Source organism: Coturnix japonica, chromosome 4 (genome assembly GCF_054131305.1).
Source record: "Coturnix japonica strain WE chromosome 4, WE-NBRP24, whole genome shotgun sequence".
Lineage (NCBI taxonomy): Eukaryota > Metazoa > Chordata > Aves > Galliformes > Phasianidae > Coturnix > Coturnix japonica.
In genome coordinates, this window is record NC_140666.1 from 70,521,349 (window position 1) to 70,543,249 (window position 21,901).

The 21,901-nt window shown below is 39.4% G+C and overlaps 1 protein-coding gene across 38 annotated transcripts in view; it reads left to right on the top strand.

Annotated features, from left to right (window-relative positions):
- The window catches only part of APBB2 (amyloid beta precursor protein binding family B member 2), a 131,265-nt gene that overhangs the window by 84,415 nt on the left and 24,949 nt on the right, over positions 1–21,901 (top strand). For all 38 annotated transcript variants that reach the window (XM_085545545.1, XM_015862412.3, XM_015862415.3 and 35 more), the window contains 2 exons: positions 10,645–10,791; positions 14,182–14,309. In XM_085545545.1, coding sequence (XP_085401671.1) covers positions 10,645–10,791; positions 14,182–14,309 — 275 coding nt within the window. The remainder of the gene's footprint in view (positions 1–10,644; positions 10,792–14,181; positions 14,310–21,901) is intronic.

Here is a 21,901-nt window from a genome sequence, read left to right on the forward strand (position 1 = left end):
GCTGCACATCCTTGGCAGGTTGGCACAGGTTTTCTGCATAGGACCATAAAAGGGAAGGGAAAGGGGAAGAAAGAGGAGGATGATCAGATTGAGCTTCTCAATTTCAGTGATTTATTTTTGTAGGAATTTCTTGAAGAAATGGCTCATTGCGCTTGGCAGGGATACTAATTCTGCATGTGAAACATGCATGACTAGAAATTAGTTTTGAATTGGTGCTTCCCAGGAGACAGATCGTAACTTTTCTGGTTAATTTATTGAGAAACCTGTGCATTCCCACTTGAGTTTCAAGGAAGGTAAAAAGATGTTTTTACCAACCCTGGACTATAAACTCATTTGGGCTATGTCTTGTTACAGTATTTACCTTACAGTTATGATGGCTCTGTGTAAAAGTATAGAACGATTCTAACATCTTTCCCTGTGGTGGTGCAAACAAACTGAACCTATGGGGAAATTTGTCTCTATCCCTAGGGATGGGATGATGAACAGGGGAGTCATGCGGCTCAGTTTCTCCTAAATCTATATGGAATCAGCCTATTCGACTGGACATTTGAATCTGCCTTTATTCTTTCAATTTAAATATGGTTTTCTGGTTAGGCTTAATAAAGTCCTGTATGGATTTTCCAATTTCCTGTCCCCATATTAGCTTGTTCTGCAGGGCTCTAGTTTCCATCTTTGCCATTTTAGAGTAGATATATATTGATATCTAAGAATTGTGGAAAATTATCTATACCTGCTAAAATACTAGGCAAGTGCTTCAAAAGTCTGTTTTCTAATTTTAAAACCATTAAATGTTCAGGAACTCAAAAGAAAGGAAGAAGAAATCATTTCTGTGTTTTGTAGAGGTGCGAGATGCTGCTAACAGGTACATGAATGTGGTGATTTACCTGTGGAAAGAAGTGGAAGGCATGGAATAGCGTCTGGTTAGGGAGCTATGAGATATGGTTTAGTGGTTTTCTGTAGGTATGGTAAAGGGAGGACAGTTGGAATAGATGATCTTGTAGATAATTTCCAACCTTGTGATTCTGTGATTCTATGATTCTATGAAAGTGATGAACGTGGTGATGAACTGTTAAGCATACTTGGGTGCTTTGAGTAATGTGAGGGTTGGCAAGCTGACTTATGGTTGTCATGAATGTGGCCTGTAAATATCACTGTTGAAATAACTTTTACAAAATACTAAGTAGTTCCCAAAGAGTTATACACTATCTCTTTGATGCTTCTCTTGCTGTGAAGGGAGGTGTTGTGTTTTTTGGAGAGGTCCCATTTCTTACCTTCCCATTTCTTACCATTCCCATTCTTCCCATGTCTGTTTCTTACCTTCTCCAGAAACAAATATCCTGAGTAGACTCAGGGCCACTAGCAAATAATCAGTCTGTGCCCATGATGATGGAGGTGAGCGGGAGATGAGTCAGATCTCTAAGTGAAGATCCAACCAGAGACATGTAGATTTTGTCATGTCTAGTAATTGCATAAAAGGATAAACTTTCCACATTAAAGTGCATGATTCTTTCCCATTCAAAATAGCTTCTGAAATTATTGGTGCAAACAGGAAATAGTCAACACTTATCCAGTAGTTTCACAGTCCACCTCATACTTCACCTAATCTTCTCATGAGCATATGAAGCTCTACATATGGTTTTAACTCCATCTGAATTAAAACCTGAGACTGTCACCTTGTTAAAAGGTGAGTAAAAAGTGAGATTAATGTTAATATGTATCTAAAGGAAGTTGGAAGGCAAATAAATTAGGCCAGGCTCTTCTTGGTGGTGTGTATTGATAGGACAACAAGCAATGGCCTAAATCTTGAACATAGGAAGAAGTTCCATACAAACATGTAGAAGAACTTCTTTACAATAAGGGTGACAGAGCATTGGGTCTGGTTGCCCAGAGAAGTTGTGGAGTCTCCTTCTATGGAAATATTCAAGACCTGTCTGGATGCCTACCTGTGTGACATATTGTAGGGTGTGTGCTTTGGACTCAATGATCTCTTGAGGTCCCTTCCAAATAATCTTGCTAGTAGCTGGAAGTGCATTGTGGACAGCAGAATTATGTATTTTGGGGATTAACCCAAAGAGTTCTTACAAGACTAAACTTCAGTCAGTAGAACACTCAAGTGCTGTTTTTTGCGTCTTTCCGTCTTTCATCTGTCTTTCCATCTTTGCAGCCTCTTAGTAGCAAAGGTGAGCAATGAGGACAGTGATTCCTAAGCTGGTAGGTTGCTCCTGAATTTGGCTGCCTGCCATGAGCAGCATTAGGGCACACTCCCAGCTGTGAAGATGCTGCAGATAAATGATGCAGGTGTACTAAACCGTTCTGCTTCACAAGCAGTTTTAGAAACAGCAGACTGAAGCACTAAAATACATCACTTCAACATTTTCTTCATACTTTCTCATTTTGTGTGTTAGATGTTTTGGAGAATGTGTCTGTGTATTCATTCTTTCACCATGATGCTGTAAGCAATCATGTTATGGTGTATATACTAACACAGATTTCCGCCTATGTGATATTTTCTTCCACCTTGTCCTAAATGTAGCCTTACTTATAGTCAAATACAAGGATTAGTCCAAGAAAGAAGAAATAGAGTTTTCCCCAAATCTCAGCAACGGATGTTTTAGTGATACACGTAGCTACAGTAAGTTTATCTGTTAAAATATATGCATAAAATAAATGTCTGGGATAATATATTTTAATTTCTTGAGCCCTTCAACATCCTGTGGTATGTTACATGGCCTTCATTCCTAGAAATCCCATCTATCTCTCGGATCTAATTAGATGTGAGCTTGTTCTTGTGGATTGGGACATAGATGACTGAGCAGCAGGACAGATTATTGTGAAAGATTTCCTTGAAGCCTTTCTCAAAAAAATGTATAAAAACCCCATTCCTTGCAAAAAAGAAAATGGAAGGTGCTTTAAAATTTACCATAATTCTTCAGGTTTGTAGACCAGTAATAAAAGCTTGAATTTCAGGGTATTATCGGTATTTTATTTGTTAAGATACACTGTATAGAAGTGTTACAGCAGACTGCTGCATTTCTACAGGACTGGGAGGAGAAAAGATGAAATATGAGCATCTTTTTGTCTCAGGTCATGCTTTTCTATTGAATTAATGGCCCAAATGCCATGTGGTTTATGTGTGGTACAGGTTATATGGACATGCAGCACAGGCTGGCTGGGGCTTCCTTCCTGCTCGTAGCAGTACTGCTGTTAGGTCACAATATTTCTTACATTTTCTTAATTAATCATAGCTTATTCGATACTCTGCATCACAGAATCAGCTCTTTCTAAGCCAGCATACATTGTATATGACTTACAAAATGAGTCCTTGGGAGCAGACAGGAAGTGGGAGCAGGATCTGTCTCCATCATATTCACATCCCACAAGTGGAAAGCTCCTCATGCTGTTCTGTGGATCAATAGATTCAGAATGCAGGAAGCTCCCAGTTTAGCTCAGCCTATGCTGCTATTGCTGGCCTCTTCTCTAATACATTGCTGAAGTAATCACAGCCTGCAGCCCTTCATACTCCCACTGGAGACTGATTATTTTACCTCCAAAGCAATATATAGCCTCTGTGAGCTCCAGCTTTTTAGAGTAAGACTGTTGGTTGTGAACTGCCTTTTGAATATCTGTTCATCGTGTTACTGCTACAAAGTGAACTGATCAGAAGATAAATTCATGTTTCTCTTCAATTATTCATATTAACTTGCCAGTTCAGAGCGGCTTGGAGAAGCAGCCTTGCCTTGCCTGTGATGTCTCAAAGTTTATCTGTCTGTTGTGAAAGCTAGATTTATGGAGGAAGTTAATTTAAGAATAAATTAAAATGGAACACGGTGTTGAATGACAGCAATGTTTAGATAGCTCTAACCAGTATGTACATTTATTTTGGTATTAGTTCTCAGTTGCATTATAGAGGAACAGAAGTCTCCAGTACCAATATTTCTTGCTAATTTCAGCAAAGAAAAAAGGAGTGGAAGGTAACAGTTATCACTTAACAGTATAAAAACATGAAATATATATTGCATGGTGATACCATGTTGCTCCCATCGGGAGTACAACATTCAGAGGCTCTGCAGCACTTCAGGGAAGCAATGGGACAGTGAATGGGACCTCAGGCATGGGAGGCCACCAGGGTTTGTGACTCAAGGTTTACCGACTTGGGATTCATTTCAGTCTCTTTCAACTAATGGAATGGATCAGAAGTGATCTAACTCATTGACTTTGGATGCTATCATAAATATAATTATTGCTAAGAAAAAAAAAATTGCTCTTTAAAACGTTGTTTCTGCAGAGGCATGAAATCTTGACTGCTCAAGACAAGTTGTTTTGCTATGGATTCATTACATTTGAGAGTTCACATTAAGGCTTATTCTTTTAAATTTTTTGCCTTTTTTTTGTTTTTCTTCCAAGTTGAATGTCTTGCTTTGTAAGTACATACAACAGTACTAAGTGGTCACTTAGTATTGCTGCATTAAAACCTCTTACATCCATCAGCCTGCAGAAGAGAGCCCTCCTCAGGAAAGTACATATGTAACACTTCAGGTTAAAGATAACAAACACACAACACATTCCTCCATACCTCATAAACTCCTGCAGGGCTTGTCCTTACAGACAAAGGAAACCTGTGTTTGTTGGGGTCTCTTTTGTGTGCTGAACACACAAATTGTGCTCAAGTTAGACTACAGTTCAGTTATTTGACAAGATAGACCCTAATTTGAGCTTTACTGTAACAAATGGTCCTTTACTAGTTTCTGGTGAAAAGTTGCTGCCTTTTCTTTACAGAGGAAGCATATTTGTTATTCCACTATATTATAATGAAACTCAAAACATCATACATAGCTTAAATCAAAGCCTATAAACCCATTTCTCTAGGGTACAAAGTCAAGTTAACTGCAGAGCATCTGAAATCTAAGCCTATTCTCACCTGAGGTGATGTTAATTTCTTCTTCAGAACTGTATTTAGCAAATGGGTATTAGTAGAGAATAATAACGTCTATTCCATTTTGCTCAACTGGCTGGGTTTTTCATTTGATACAGAAATACCATAATGAAAAGAGATGGGGATTCATAAAAATCTTGAACCAGCACAGTGGTCCTGCAATGCTTTCTTGCCTTGATGGAGCACATTTGACCTCTGGCTGTGAGCCAGAAGGCACCATTGAAATAAGTATTAAACTTGAAGAGAGCCACTGCTGTCAGCCTACATGTTGGAGTCTGAGTGTCTGGAAAAATGAGACTGTAGTGTCAGAGAAATGAGCAAGGGACTGTCAAAGCAGGGAGTTCAGCGCTGACCTGCTCTAGGGATATCATTTATTAAAAAGGTTTATTTATAGTGTTATTAAAGCCCTCACATTTTGCTCCACAGAAGTTTATTGTCATCTGCTTTCAGTAGCAATTATCATTTCTTAGTTCTGTTGTGATCTGAAAATGTACTTTTGTTTTTGTATGATACACCCGTTTTCAGCAATTCAGATAATGCATCATGAACTGAGGGGCAGAAATGTTGAAAAAGCTTCCTCGCATTGATTTGATTCTGCAGTTTGAATTTTTGGTAATTAAGAATTTTCATGTGACAACTGAATATTTCTATGAGAAAATGGATACGCAGCAGCCTATTCACATTAATTGAAGTACTTGCTTGTTCATTAATTGCATAGCAGCATCTCTTTATTCTTTTGTTACTCAATTTAGCTTTGATCATTTCCAATACTTTCATCTGAAATCAATGCAAGTTTTCTTGATGTGTAGCGGGCAAATACATTGGAACTCATTTATTTCCCTATAGTAGCTATATTTTATCTTCCAAAGCAGAAAGCAATGTGTTAGTTTGTTTTACTTTTAAACAGTTAAAGACGATATAAGTGGGATTTTCAGAAGTGTGCAGGCTGCATGAGAAGCAGTTAATTACGTGACCTACATGCTGTGATGCAGGCACAAGTCTGCTCAGTGGCCTGTGATAAAAGACCTTATTAGATGCTGTAATGATTTACTCGTATGTTTATCTGCAGACAGATATAACCTTTAAAAAGAAAAAGCACGAAGGGAAACAAAGGAAAATTGCTCAAATTAAAGCCCTGTAGAAGTAGAGGAGAAATTAATAGCATAGATTTAAATCCCCAAGGAACGTACACTCAAACTTATGTAGTTTTTCATAGTGGATACCAGCAGCTGTGTGATCTAAAAGCAATTAATCTGTGTTTTAGCCATGTCCCTTAGTTTGTTGTTCTCAAGCTGATGTTCTAGTGTAATTTTTCCTTTTCATTTGATCTTGTCTATCCGTGCCCTTATGGATCCATCCAGTTTCCCATACTACTCTGATTTCAGTCTTGCAAAACTGGTCTCTTGTCCTCTGCCTAGAGGATGATAGTATTTGCTTTAGTTTTCCTGATACATTTTCTTTTTGTCTAACAGTACCTGTTTTGCACTACAGCAGCTAGAATGTGCTGTTTGCTTGTGTGTGGAGGCACGTCATGGTTCCAAGTACCTGGAAAAGCTCTTCCTGGTGCTTCCATTGTGGAGCAGAGCTGTATCTGGTGGTGGGGTGGTCTCTGACACCAAAAGCAGGAGCGTGAACCACCATTCACTGAGCTCATTCAGCCTGGGGGGATGTTTCAGGGCTGACCTGCACTGCCAGAGAGGTTTACAGTGTTTTACAGAGTTTAGATTACAGAGTTTATGAGTTTGGTTCTTTGACTACAGACCATTAACATTAATTAGAGTGTTAATTAGATTTGCATCTATGCAGACATATGCTCCCTGGAACTGGAAAGCTGGGTGGAGATTTCTGTGTTTTCCTTTCTGCTCGTCTGTCTCTTCACAGGGCACAGTACATTCAGGTGGCTTTCTCTGGCTGTCTTTTCTTGCAGAACACCCTATGCACTGCCTAACAGGAAACGTGAAGTCTCCAGCTGAGATGAGAGTACAAGATTGTTGCTGTACTGCATTTAAACATTGCATTTAGCTGCCTCATACCTGCTGTGCTCATAGAGTCAGGATTTCTGAAAGACACAGTTGGGATGAGGAACATTCCCCATGCACATCTTCTGCCCACCTCCAGCCAAACAAAGCACAAGGCAGTGTCCATGTGATCCCAATACAGAGCACCATTGTCTTTCTTCCTGCTGTGTTCTTCAGCTTTCTTTACTTTGCTTCAGACATAGTTTTCTTTGCAGCTCTTTGCAAGAGTCTGGGGACACCAGATTAATGCAGGCAGGAATATCATGTTCTATTTATTCGAATAAATTTATCCAAATTGTTCTTTTTAGACATCAAAATATAAGACAATGTAGAGTGTCCTGACCTGGCAGAGAGAATGGTATGATGTTATTTTGTAAGTTAACTGTGAAAATACGTAACATGATATAAAGGCTATTTGTTAACTCCCTCTGAGAGAAAAACAGGGAGTCTACTGTAGGCCAGGAGCTACTGGATTACCTTGAAATTATCATTTGCCAATAATCAGCTGTGAGCATTGAGCAGGGGTACTTAACTAGCTGAAATTACCAGGGATGGCTGATTTAATGAGCTCTTAACTCTTACCCAAGGAGAGCTGCCCTCAGTGCTTTTCAGTGTGGCTGGCTGCGGCTGCACACATCAGTTCCTGGGGAAAAGAAGGTGCATTAGCCGAGCTCACTCAGCTCAAAGGCAGCATTTTCTCCCTTTGCTAGTGAGTGTGGCTGATGGGAGCTGAGGAGCTGTGGTGCCACATTACAGTGCTAAGAAAGCTGTGGTGCTGTCATCACTAACTCAGCTGACCCTAATTTAAGAACTAGGTCACACCTGAGGCGAGAGACTGGGTAGGTTGTTTATGTTGGGTTTTGTTTTCTTTTGTTTTAAAGAGTACCTCTAAGCCAAAGGATTAAGAAAACAAACGAAATCCCTGTGAGTAAAACAAAGTGGATCTTTTGCAAGATTTTTAAATGTATTGGCAACATACAGTGAGGGGGATGCAGCATGCAGGCACCCACTTTTTCTGCCATCCCTCTTGTATAGGTGTGTGTGTTATATGCTTTTATTGTCTATTAGACTGATGGTAACTGAGCTGTGGTATGTAACATATATTACTCATATTATTTAGTGCAGAAATCTGCATGAAAGTATGTCTGAGTCATACCAATGTGTACTGGAGCCAAGAAGAGTTTTCTTCTTCAGGTTTGTGTATGCTTCGAGCCACAGGCATCGTGCTACTTTGCAGGCAGCATCTTTCTGGGTATTACTAAGAGGTCAGCTTTTTTTGTTTACAGAGAGTCTTTGGGAAATGTACTTTTTTGTTGTGAGTTGTGAGACATTTCATTTGGTTAATGATAAGAGCTTCTTATAAAACCCATAAACAAAGGTTTGCCAGGTGTCAGAAGTCAGCTGGTTTTTCCCCACACGTCTCTGGGCTGGAAACACTTAGAGGGACTGGAGACAGGAGACAATCCAAACCCTTCATGCAAAGGGGGATTACATGGAATGGACAACCCAAGGGAATAACAAAAACAGAAACAAAACAAACACCATCCTTACTCATAAGAAGTGTGCTTGTTGTCAGCTTGAACTGCTTAAGATATATTTAGTGCAGCTGTTTTTATCTCTGCTTACAAATTGCAGATTGAGATATGTATAATAATAAGGAAATAATGTGCTTATTACATATATTTAGTTTTTAACTTCTAAGCTGATTTAGAAAATGATTTTCTCTGCTAATATTCTGTGATTCAATGCAGTATTGAAATATATGTTAAAAAAAAACACAAAACAAAACACCAAAACACAACAACCTTCTGGCACAGTAAAAAATCTGTGTTTAAAAAGCTTGCAGATATAAATATTTAATACCCCGGTGGGCAACACAGCACTTCCAGCAAGATTCATGAGCATCTGATGTGCCAAAATAATTCTGCAGTCTTACAATTGGGTGACCTTAATAATGGCTAAGAAGTGGTTTTCTGAGTACCTTATGTAGCCCCAAAATGAAGAGAACCCTTCAGTGGTGACCCTCCTTTATCACCTCTTCTCCCTCATCTCTTTTTTACCTGAAAGTTGGTGCTTTTGTGGTTTTCCAGCAGGCTGCACAGGAGGAGAATTTGTGTATTAGTTCCCTTGTTTCTTGAAGGGGTGGGGAGGGAGAGCTAATAAAAATGTGGAAGCATGGGAGCTTTGGTTTTTATCTGCTGCCTTAGTTGAGATGCATTGCTGTATGTGGTCGGAGTAGTTCCAGGGGAGCAGGAGGCAGGCTGCATGCTGACCTCTCAGCACTTCTTAGGAGAAAACAAATGAACAACCAGCATCTGCTTTAGCACCACAAGCTGATTTCTTTACTGCATCTCAGAGCAGCACTGAGTACTGGCCTCTGCCATCACAGGGTCAGCGTTGTGCCCAGACCTAACAGGGAATCAGATTTCCTGAAACAGTTGTGTGTCAGTTCGCCAGAACAACATGGGATTTAAGGACAGTGTTACATTTCAGAAGAAACATGTCAAAGCGGAGTACCAAGGGCTCGGTACTAATTAATGTTAAACCTTGATCCACCTTGGAAAGGGGGGAGGCAGAGGATGAAAAAACAGATACAGTATGGCAGGTTCTCAGTGATTAATTCCAAATTGTCTCAGTTCTGTTTTTATAACAGATGCCCCAAAATCCTGCACCTCCACAGGGCAGCATCATGGTCTGAATGTGAGTGCAGCTTCGTATCAGTATGGGGCACCACCCACTCACTGACTCGATCAAAAAGCTTCTTTTTGTTATGCCAGCAAAACTGGACTGAAAATATGGAATGGGATTTGGTCCGTTGCCACATAAATACCTAGAAAGTAGCGGGAATTGGATATTGGCTCCGGAACTATTATTGATGTACCTTTTAGGGACCATCACAGAAGTGTGGCATATCTGTTAGGAAGGTACAACATCTGTTGTGCATCTTTTGCTGGCAGTGTGTGGCAGTTTGAGGATGAGGTACTCACAATGTTCTCTGCATCAAATCTTGGTCTCATACAAAAGCTCCCACTGATTTAACATTAAGGCTGTATTTCACCCGCTGCAAAACCTTGAGAGCAAACGTGGTTTGGTTTTGTGCTTGTTTTTCAAAAATTAGGTTTTTTTCATTATCTACCCTAGTAAATGTAGGGTAAAGATGATGCCATTGATTTTCTCCCATTCTGTTTTGCTTGCAAAAAGCACCATATGTGCCAAGTAATACTGCCTTGGATTGTTCTGCCAACTCAGTGCTCTGGTTGGCTAAACATCCTTCTGCTTAAAGAAGATTAGATAGTTTTGTTTCAAAGGTCGTTTTTAATTTCTTCTGGAAAAAGCCTACTTTTCCATTAAGATATTTTATTGTTTGGTAGGGCTTTGAATTATTTATTGTTAACTACCTTACTATAAAAATGATTGCTGTTATCTCCAAAGAACTAATTTTCTGCTTAAAAGGTAGACGCCTTCTGTCTGTATACATGGATATACTGTAGGCATGTATCTCTACAAGGTGTGGTTTTCACAACATTCATAGCTCAAAGACTGTAGCTCATACAAAGCTCAAGATGCTAGCTGAACTTTCCTTTCTACTCTACCTATAGCTAGGGCTTTTCCATATGTGTATGTGTTTGTCTCAGCTGTCAGTGTGTTGTGTGCTATGATCCATATTCAGATGGTTTTTTGTTTCTTTTTTAGTGCTTTGCTGTGCGTTCTCTGGGCTGGGTAGAAATGGCAGAAGAAGATCTTGCTCCTGGAAAAAGTAGCATTGCTGTGAACAATTGCATCAGACAACTCTCTTACTGTAAAAATGACATCAGAGACACCGTTGGCATTTGGGGAGAGGTAAGAACATGCAAACTTCAACTCTTGGAATATGCATCTTGTGTTGTAAAATAGCTTGAAAGAACAACTCTAAGACAAATATTTCCATATTCTGTGTTTAGATTTCCCCATCCCAGTTAGCTCTATTGGAACTGTTCAGGGACAGTGCTGAAATGTTTGTTCCAAACTACTCAGGACCTCCAAAGATCTCCCTCTAATGTTTATATCTTCACTAGTACACACTTGTGTGGATGCAGAGTTGTGGACACACAGGTAAAACTTGAACCCAGTGGAATCCTCCTGGCCAGTGGTTTTAGAGTGATGCTCTGGAGAACATTGTCACATGCTTCCCTGTGACAAAAGGGCTTTAAGGAAACTCAAACTGCTGTCACTGTGCTTCTAGCATGACTGATGAGATTGAGAATGATGGACAGATGGCTTATTTTAAGATGATTACATATCAGTCTTTCAGAAGGAAATGAATTTCATTAATCTCTCTGTTGTTTCCTCTCCAGTAACTCTTGAAAGCAATGACCAATGTTCCTCATCTTTGCTGGATGTCAAATTCCCACAGAATGAGGAAAAAACAGAGAGCTCAGTTTTTTCTACCACTCTCTTTGCAAGTTTGTAATCCCGTCCATTTTTCAAATGGTAGAACTTTAATCAACTTGAAATATATCAGTTCAAAGTCACATTTTACTTTGGTTTAAGAGTTAATGTTCACACTTTTCCATATTCTTCTCTGTCAATCTCATTGGTGTTTATTCAAATCTCTTGCCAGTTTTCAATCCAGACTGGTGTAAAGTTGTGTTCTCTTGAAAGGAATTTTTAATTAATTGCTTTTAATTTTCATTTAAAGAGTAAACATTAGCACAGTGAAACGGTAGAGACACCAGGTTTGAATTGGTGACCCCTGAAGTAAATTGTCACCTTGATTTTTAAAAGAAATCATTACAATATTTTTTTTCTGCTGACAAGGTAGTATTTCATGAGTGACTGGAAGAGGCACAGTTTAGTGAGGAATCTGAAAAGCGTGTGGTTATCACTGACACCTCAGATAGAACACGTACAGCAGAAATCTATTACAAAGCCGGGGCTGATGACTGCACACAGGGGTTTTAAGATTGCCTCAAGATTTATTTTATCTACAGTGGTAATGAAAGTGAAATTGAGACTGGGATCATCTCATGTTTTCATGATTAAAAAATCAAGGGATAGAAAAGCAAATCACCCTGAATAAAATTCTGACCCTACAGAAACTTTGTCACTAGCTTTAGTGTGAGTTTTCATTCCTCCCTGTCACCTTTGAAAGAAGATCTCTGTAAGTTTCTAACTTCTGAAGTTCTCTATAATGGAAGAAAGAGAAAGAAGTTTGTATTGCTACTTTGCCATGCATTACATTCTTCTGCCTCATAAAGTCACTTACATAAACAAGATTTATTGTTGCTATTAGCCTAAGCACCGCCATACATAGCGCTTCCCTGACAGCTTGTTGGAACTGAGTCTTTCCTGTATTCCTTTCCCTATCCTTCCTGTGAGAGCCATCCTCAGCATGAAACTTCAGGTCTCTGCAGCTCTTCAGCCGTCTGAGACAGTCAGGTTCAAGCTCCCCATGTGTCTGAATCATTTCTTCATGCCCTGTGTGGTATTTCCATCTTTAAAATAGCTTTAGTGTGTAAAGCAACAAAACTTAGCAAAATATATTGCTTCTGGCTGCAGCTAATCTACCCCTTGTGCACTGCAAGAATAATTGACTTATGTTACTTATCTGCCCATTCTCCAGCTAATTTGGATTTCATTGTATTATCATAATCCCAGTGTATTTTGCATAATGAACAGATTTTACCTTCTTGTAATAATTTCCTTCTGGAATAAATACATAAGTAGAAAATGGGTCCAAAAAGTAATCTTTTAACACTTGGTAACATTCTTTGCACAAACCATTTACTGCTTCTGACTTCTAAGCATATTTCTTGCTCTTTTTCTTTACGATTAATCTGTTTTCTATTTAGTTTCACCATCATTCCCATCCTCCTATGCTCTTCTGGCTTATTTGATTTCCCATGTTTTTGTCTCATTTACACACATGGTTATTACAGCTGAACAACATCTTTGTGTAGGCACCAGGCTGCACACCAGCCCACATCCCTCTCCCATCCTGCATCCCCCTCAGTACTCATGTCTCAGCTCTATGTCACAGTGCCCTTTGAATGTCCATTAGGGGAAGTGATCAGCCCCATGCGAGGCAGAAAGCAAAAGTTGGGCACCTGTTATTCAACACCTGCGGTTCACCACCTTCCTTCCCCCCATCAGTGGGCAGGCAGTGTCTGCCTCTCCCCGAAGTGGCCTTGAAACCCTGAGGTCAGGGTGGCATCAGTGTATGTCATATAAAAACACAAAAATTAGACATCATTAAAACTTAAACCACAGTAAGCAGACAGAGAGAGGGTTTTTGTGTCACTGAGGTGAAGAAAAAGGTCATTTCTGAAACATCTGTCAGTGGGATGTCAGAACCTTTCCATTCTTTCTGGTCATTTATATATTCTAGCACAGTAGAGGAGAAACAAATTACTCCATATTTAGCTCATAGTTCCCTCCTTTTTATCAGTAGGAGCTTGTCTTAAGTCTCAACAGGATCCTTTCCACGAGATTCCACGGTCTGCAGTCTCTGAGAAGGGAACTATTAGATGTGGCAGAAGCAGCAGCAGACTTTTTGCAGTTGCTAGCTATAGGAGGAAGATTAGTATTTGTGAATTAGCATCAAAAGGAAAATTGCTTCTAAATTTGTTTCCTCAGTGGAATAAGCATTCTCCTTGTTCTTATGCACTAGAAGAGCCAGGGAGAAACCCCGGCTCCAGGATTCTGCAGTTGCTGGCAGAATTTTACTGCATTCTTTACTGCTAGGTTTTCCCCTTTAAGTAATCTTTCTTTAAAGATTATCATGTAAGTAAAAGACAGCATACAAATTTCTGTTCCCATGGCCCATTGGCTAAAGTTTATGGAAACAAAGCACATATTGTGTGAGAGAGGGAGCTCTGCCATAGGTGCGGATAGGGACTGATGCAAGCATTTACATGGTTCTTCTTCTATATTTATAAGAAAGTACTGAAGATAGGATAAACAATTTGTTGAATAACTCACTAGCTTGCATTTGAACAAGTCAAACAGTTGCATTTAAAAGTTAGCTTTTTGTGATTGGGACCTTTTAAAAATACATTAGTAGCAGAATGCTGTCTTAGGTCTTCTTCACATTGGAACTGAGTAAACGTGTTTTTAGTTGCTTTTGGAACAAACTGTAACTTGGCATCAATTTAGAGGATGCAAGGCTTAACAGTGCAAGCATAACTCCTTAATACCAATCGGTTTGAGAGGAGAACGTGCTCTGTAACTGTACATTTTCTGGCGTTGCAGGGCAAAGACATGTACCTGATATTGGAAAATGACATGCTGAACCTGATCGACCCCATGGATCGTACAGTTCTTCATTCACAACCCATAGTGAGCATCAGAGTTTGGGGAGTAGGTCGTGACAATGGCCGGTGAGTCTGCACTCTCTTTGTTCTTACTGACTTTGTGCTTTTTGTGTCTTGCTGTTACCAAGTACAGATATGCCAGGAGTAGGTTACGTATCAAACCTACTGAGTGATTGTGACCCAGAGATGATGGGAGGATGGGCAAATTTCTGTGACCCGATTGCGTCTTTCTATACTTCTTACTTCTGTGAATGACTGGTGTGGAGGGGTTCATTTATTATTTATTTCTTTATTTTACTGTTCTTTTTTGCCTCCATTGGTGCAGATTTTTGAGAGATCTAGAAGAGCAAATCCAGTTTGAAATGGTGGGAAGTAAAGAGCTTTTTACTTCTTATGAATAAACCATTACAGTGCTTTGTTTGCTTTAGAAAATGAGCGCACGTTTCCCTTCAAGTCAGATTTTGTAGGAGCTTGCTTTGGTCAAGAAATAAGAGCATTTTAAGGAACATCTGAATGTGATGCAGGTTAGGAAACCAGCTTTGCTTTTCATTAATATTTTTGAAGCGTTTTCAGTTCTCTTTTAAAATACTTAGATTTCTTTTTAAAAATAATTGGAAAATCTTTTTGTTACGGTTATCACGTAACGTGTCACATTTACCCAGGTTGGATTCCTACTTCTAAAGGCAAAACTAGTCATAGAAATATTGATGCTGAAAGGGGGCATCTAACAGAAATATGTCTTTTGCCTCCTTAATGTGGATGTAAGCCCCATCAGTAAGGCGGGAGCTGATAGGAATCATTGTGTGGAGGTCAGACCTACAGCCTCCAACACTGATGAAAAGCTACATACAAGTAAATAGCATCTCTGATTCCATCCCTGCCCAGTTTAGTAATGTATCTGGGGATCCAAAATAAATTCCAGTTCTGCTGAGATTTCTGCAGAAACTCACCTATCTAATAAGAATGAAGTCCTAGTTGTAAGGAATATGTACATGAAGTATACATCCAAGTTTAAAGTTTACACAAAAAGAGATTTTATTTGGGACATCAATAGAGAAACAGTGATAGAACAGATACACTACTCTTTTCTCACGTTTCCACCATCAGAAGAGGGATCTGGCCAATTTGTATTGAAACCGAACACTTCTTACCTCTACTTTTTCCTGTTTGGGTGCTGCAAATATCAGCAAGAAAGCATTGCTGTTCTTCATATATTACTTTTCTGGGAAGCTGAGAAAATCCTACCTTCTGTCATGAAATTCTTCTAGAAGATGTTGCTCATAAATGTTGTTAATTATCTACGTTTTGTATTCCAAGAGCCCATGTAACAAAATGTAATTAGATTTGTTCTGAAAAGAAGTTGTGGAATTTTGAAATACGGTAGAAATGTGTGTTTTCCTCAATGTTGACCTTTCTGAAACCCATAAAGATCCACCAGCCCTCATTTTGAACTGCATTTTACTTGTAGTAAAACAGAGCTAGATTTTGCTTTGGAAGATGAAAAGGTTTTCTAATGACACCTGACCAGATGATTTTCTAAGCAGTGCCATAATGAAAGATTGATGAAATAAAGCGATCTGCTGATGAAAGTTTAATCTGAGGATATGTCTGGTAACTCACCTCAGGCAGAAACATCTACTGGAAGGCTGTAATAATGTTCTCCATGTGCTGCACTGTTACCTTGACCTCTAGAGTTACTTCTTATTTTTACAACAGTTGTGTGATAAGCAAAAGCTCCACTGTTTTGTTGACCTAAGCTATTCAGTGATTTTGTGTTTTGAAAGGTAGCATCACTTGTTTCCAATTAATCATTTAGTAAAGTATATTTGACCTTAAGAGACACCAGAGTGCCTTGGTAAAACTGTGAACAAAAGCAGGTTTCTGCAAGAGAAGTTGGTGGCTGTGCATGAATATGCGTGTAGACTCTAAGCTCCAGTGTTTCATATGCAACGTGGGCATTAAAGGAAAAGACATATACTTCTGAACATCCTTTTGATTGGCTGTATTTCTTAGGCAGTGTGATGTTTTTAAGAGTAAAAACCATTGTACTTCATTATCTTTACCGCCTTCCTCCCCTTTCTATTTTTTAAAAGAGCCATGACATTTCCTTTAATATTATTTGTATATGTGAGAAAAGTCCTAGTACTTGCTTAAATAGTTTGATTTCAAGATCAGTGATCTCATTGCCACATGAAGACTTTGTGGCACCACAGGTGTATCAGTGAATAATTGGCAGCAGTGCATTTTCCTAACAATCAGCCCTTGGCATGGATTTTTCTGGAAAAGCATCTTGGGGAATATCAGCCTCCTAAAGCTGTTGAAGGATTGTTCTTTCCAGTTGTGAGCCACAGGAGTGTACATTCATCATGCTTCAGATTAGGTTTTGTGTCCCCTTCTCAACTGCTGGTACACGCCTTCTGCATCTGAGCTCCTCACTGACAAGGAAGGGAGAAGAGGTAATGGGCCCATCAATTCTGTACAAGAGTTTCTGTTAGCACATTTCCCTGAATCTTCCTTCATTACTTTCCCACCAATCCAAAGTGCAGCTACACTGTCCACTGATGTCAGTGGAATTTGCGTGTATCAAGTACCTTTGAAAATCAAGTGGCGAAATATAGATCTGGGAATCTTTCTCTAGACTTGCAGACTTGGAAGTTTTTGCTTGAACAGCGTTTTAATTTTAATAGTGAGTGTATATCGAGCTAAGAGGAATGAGATGGGTTTGGGTAAGAACTGGTTTGTTTGAGGACAAAAGGCAGTTGAATGAGGAATCTGCAGGCTGCACTGCAGCAAGGAAGGTTATCTATCTCAGGGGGTTATAATCCATGTTTTCTGGCTAAAGCTGCACATTTACACAAACTACCTGAGCCCCACTGTGCATCACATTGTATAGATGTGAGATTTTAGGAAGGATTCTTGGCCTTAACAAGGGAATTTAAAGCTTAGTACAGACAACAAAGGTAAGGATAGTGTGCTTGGAGTGTCTTGGTGTATCTGTAATTTATCATTCTCCTTTTCAAAACATATTTTGTGTGCAAGCAACACAATATCAGGCTTCAGTGATGTATTCAGTGATGTGGCTTATAAGACCATTGTTCAGGGAGGTGGTGAAGCTTTGCTTTCCCTTTGAGGTGATGATTGAAACCCTAAATGCGCTATGAGGTCAAGTCTTTCTCCAGTTCTTAGAGAGAAGCTTATCGAGTTGTACGAGATAACAAGTAATAAACTTTCTCTTCCACATTGAAAGGACATGGTCAAGAAAAGCTGAAAATAAATTAAAACTGGGATGGTGCATGCACCTGCTCTTCTGAAAAGATAACACCCTTCAAAGCATGTGTAATTCCAGCTGAACTCTTCAAACTCAGAGACACCACAAATCAATACTCCCTATTCCCTTTGGTCTGTGTAACCTTGGAATAAGGACAAAAAATACAGTGAGGAATCATGTAATAGGGCATAGGTGAGGGATTATACAGGAAGAAAAGGATTGTACTGGCTTTTCTGACCCATATTCTTTGCTGAGTTTTGTAAGTAATCTTTTCCTTTCTCCTTTTCTCTAAGCTAGTTGTATCTGAACATCCTTTTCCATATATTTTGATAACATTTTCCTCTCACTAAACAGTAGTTTAGGTGATTATCTATACAAAGCTTCAGTGAATGTCCATAAGGCCTGGCATTACTATTTGCAAGTGCAGTGCTTTGTAGGAAGGGGTGATAATACAACATGACTGAAGGGGATATAGTTAAGCAGGTGCAAAAAGCTGTATGTGTGCATTCTTGCTTTGATTAATGAAAGTAGTTCATCTTAAATTTAAGGATTTAACCTAACTGGTAGAGTAGATGGAAGGTGAGTTAAAATACTGCCATACTAACTTGAAATAAACACCTGTAATTTTGCACTGATGTGCAGTTTTGTATTAATAGTGGCTTAAGCTGTGTGTGGGCAGCATCCCCCTATCTCTTCTGCTTAATTCACTAATGGGATGAGAAATGATTTTGCGTGACGGTAAGGGACATTTTTAAGGATGAAGTGCTTATTACTGATGAATTCACCCTTAGATAACAGCTGAAAAAAGGATATGCTTAGGATGAATCTTGGCTATAGATATTTGGTAACCTTTGAAAAACCAAAATGCAGAAACAGCAGCTTAGAAACACAGTGGCTGTGGATTGGCAGTAGTACAGTGAAGTGTCACAGAGCAGGGGAATTGGGACAGGCACCTAAGAGGGGAACTGTGAGGATTGCTGTGGGAGGGGATGGGAATGAAGAGTGGTGTGGGAAGCTCAGGACGATGCTGTGGCACTGCATTGGGAGGAAGTGAGAAAAAAATGGCAGGAGGTTGCTCTCCTCATTAGGAAAAACAGCCACTTAGAAAGTGCCACTTGCTGCATTAGTGGCTGAGAGTGACCAGTAGTGCTCAGTCAACTCAACAGAACCCTGCTTAAGTATTTTATTATAACATGACTTTAGTGGGAAATACTGTATGTAATTTGGGAACTGCATGTAGTGCTTCTTCTGGGAGTCACGCTTGAAATTATATTGGGAGCCATTAAACTGTTTTTCCCTCTCACAATTAATTTGAATTATATATCTAAGCCAGGACTACAAATAGCTGCAGTGATGCAGCCAGGTTATCTCAATTAGTAAAAATGATGGTGTGCCGACTGGTTTACTGTGTTTCTCCAAAGCTGTGCTAGAAAATCTCCACACACTTGCTGTGACTCTGGCTATTAAACTCTAAGGCCTTAGGATACAACCAGGGTAATCTGTGTGGCAGCCATTTAAGTTTGCAGGTCTCTTCTTAGTATCTGGGCTGCCTGTGAAGCTACTGTCTGCCATTTTGATGTGGGAATCTGATGCTTTCTTCTGGTATTCTTTTCACTACATGTTAATCAAGCAGGTGCTATGCCCAGGCTGGATTCCTGTAGTTATTTCCTTTAACTCCATGGCAAAACACTGATGCAAGTGATGCAGACAGCAGCTGCTTTCCTGCTCCATAGCTGTGAGCAGAAAATTTCCCACTCCCAGGCATTCTGCTTGCCCTTCTTGTTTTCAACACCCAGCTAGGAGCTTGGGTCTTAAGAGACTTAAAATTAATTTACCATGCCATTAATTTACCTTGCCATGTGTACAGGTGCATGCGCAATCACTTGCTTCCTCTCAGCAGAGACTGTGCCAGCACGATGTAGCATCCTCTTTCAGAAGCCAGTTGGAGTTGGCTAAGGTGCCCTTCCTTCACCTGCAGTGGTACTGAGTTTATACAGTTAGTTGCACTTCTCTCAGGTATGTGACTGTGTACAGGAGTCAGCTATGGAATAAATTTTCCTGGCAGAATTAGATTTTGATCGTTTTATGAAAGCTTGAAAATGCTTCCTGTTTGATAATACTTCTCTTCCAAAAGCAGAGCAAAATAAAAAGCAAGAAGAACCTACAGCATTCTTTCTATTCTCAAAACTATGTAAAGTCTTAGGTCCTGGTAGGAGATAAAGGAAGACAAAGTTAGTGCACCAGTAACTTATATTTTGCTGGACTATTTTATATTGAAGCCATTCCATTACTAATAAGGTGGGCATATAAAAGTCTTTAGAGGAAAAAAGGCACAGAGAGCTTAAGTCACTGAAAAAACAAGCAGTGTTTTAAGAAAAATCATGTTATTGTCATACTTACAAGCCCCATGCTGGCTGTAATGTTTGATACAACTCTTTGTTACCTTGATTATAGCACATTTGCATGAGCAGTAACAGACTTTCCATCTGTGGCTTACTTGAAAAGGTCAATGTTTTGTAAGACCTATTTACTTCATCTGTTTTGTATTGTAGGCAAAAACTTGACTTCCTAAAATGATTACTGTACTGGGCAAGTCATTTCTGAGAGAGTAATTCAGATGAGAAAATTTCCTGTGCAGTGGAAAGGGTTTAATTTGATTATCTCTGCATTACACTATTTAATGAAACGTGGGGCTTTCGTGACGTGGTAATACACCAAATTAAAGAGACAAAATGTGGACAGAAAATGATCCGCTTCTAGTTTTACTTTCTGTACAGACATTTCTGCGTACTGCAGAGCCGTAGGTGGGATGTTTCTGTATTTACCTTCTCTGTGTAAATATTATATCCACCTACATAAACACAGTTTTAAAACTTGCATCAGTGTTATGCTCCTGATACCCAGGGAACCTGTGGAATACCCAAGTATTTTTAGACTTCAGTGGTCTTCTGAAATTTGGCATATGCTACAATAGATTAAGGTCAAGGTCTTCTATCTCTCTATGAGCATCATCACAAACTTAACAGAGCTGCACCAGTATATTAAGTGGGAACTTGCCTCTAAAATACAAGAGGATGTGCTTTCTGTCAGCTGACCACTTCAATTATTTAAATGGTGTATCTGCCTCGGGACTCCTTTCCATGCTTGCTACGAGCTGACTGCAATTCAAATATTTATATGCAGCGTGTCCCTCTGTAAATCATAGCATAGACTGTCTTACATGTATTTAGAAAGCATTTTCACTTTAGGTTTACAATTCTGAGGATGATATGCTGGCTTGTTTCCTCACAGCAACTGTGCCAAAGAAAAGCACCTTTGTTTGGCAGTGGTATTCAGCTCATTGCCCTCTGGCAGTGGGGATAGGTAGCGTGCTAAAGTCTCCTTCATAGATGTGGATTGATTAGCAGAAATTTGCATGCTCATTTGAGTAGACTAAAAGATTTTTTTTTCCGTAGATAATTCGGTTGTCTTAAATATTTAAGGCTTTTTGTTTTACTGATTTGACTCATTTTTGTGCTTTGATAGTGTTACATGAATGTGTTTTTGACCCGTGCTTGATAACAGTGAAAAATCTGCGTTCATTGTTTCTCATGATGTTTCATGTAATTTCTGTTCCTCTTAATTCAATCTAATGCCATAAAAATAAATTCAACTTATAATTTGTAAGACGTATTAAATACAGAACTCAGTCATTTCTAAAATTTACTGCTTGAAGTTCCCCTTTCCCCACCCCGATAAATTTCAGAGCTGACTAAAAGTACGCTCTTGTGCCCTCTGAATTTGACCAGACTCTTATTATAATTATAATTAATGGGAGGTTTTTCATTAACTTCAACGTGAGTTGGGTTAGCCCATAACATACAGGCACAAGCTTGGGAAACCTGGGTGTTGCTTAGTATAACCATTGTAATGCCTCTGGGAGCACCAGGATAGCTTAAGCATCATTGCTTGGCAGGGCTAGGGTGGTTCTTGTAGAATAAAAGAACAGGCAGAACACCGAGGAGCACATAATGAATCTTAGAAGAATATAAATGAGTTTGAGGTCTGTAAGGTCGGGCAGGGTGGCTGGTTTCAGTATTTGATTTGGTATCCTGCTGTTTTACAGAGATGAACTAAGTGAATTTTTCTGCTTTGGCCATGCACCTGTGAAAACTGAGCTTCTCTTTGTTCTGCATTGCCTATAGTGACATGTGTCAGTGTTTGGGGTGGTACTGTTTTTGTCAAGAAGATGCATAAAGGGGAACAGCAGATTACTTAGGGAATAATTTTACAGTAGCCTGAAGTGGATGGTCTGTCTGAATCCTTATGGCTTGTCCTCACCTTCCCAGACAATCTTTTAATAATGAAGGTGCTTCTTTTGGCAAGTGGATAGTATGTCTGGTTCAGTTTA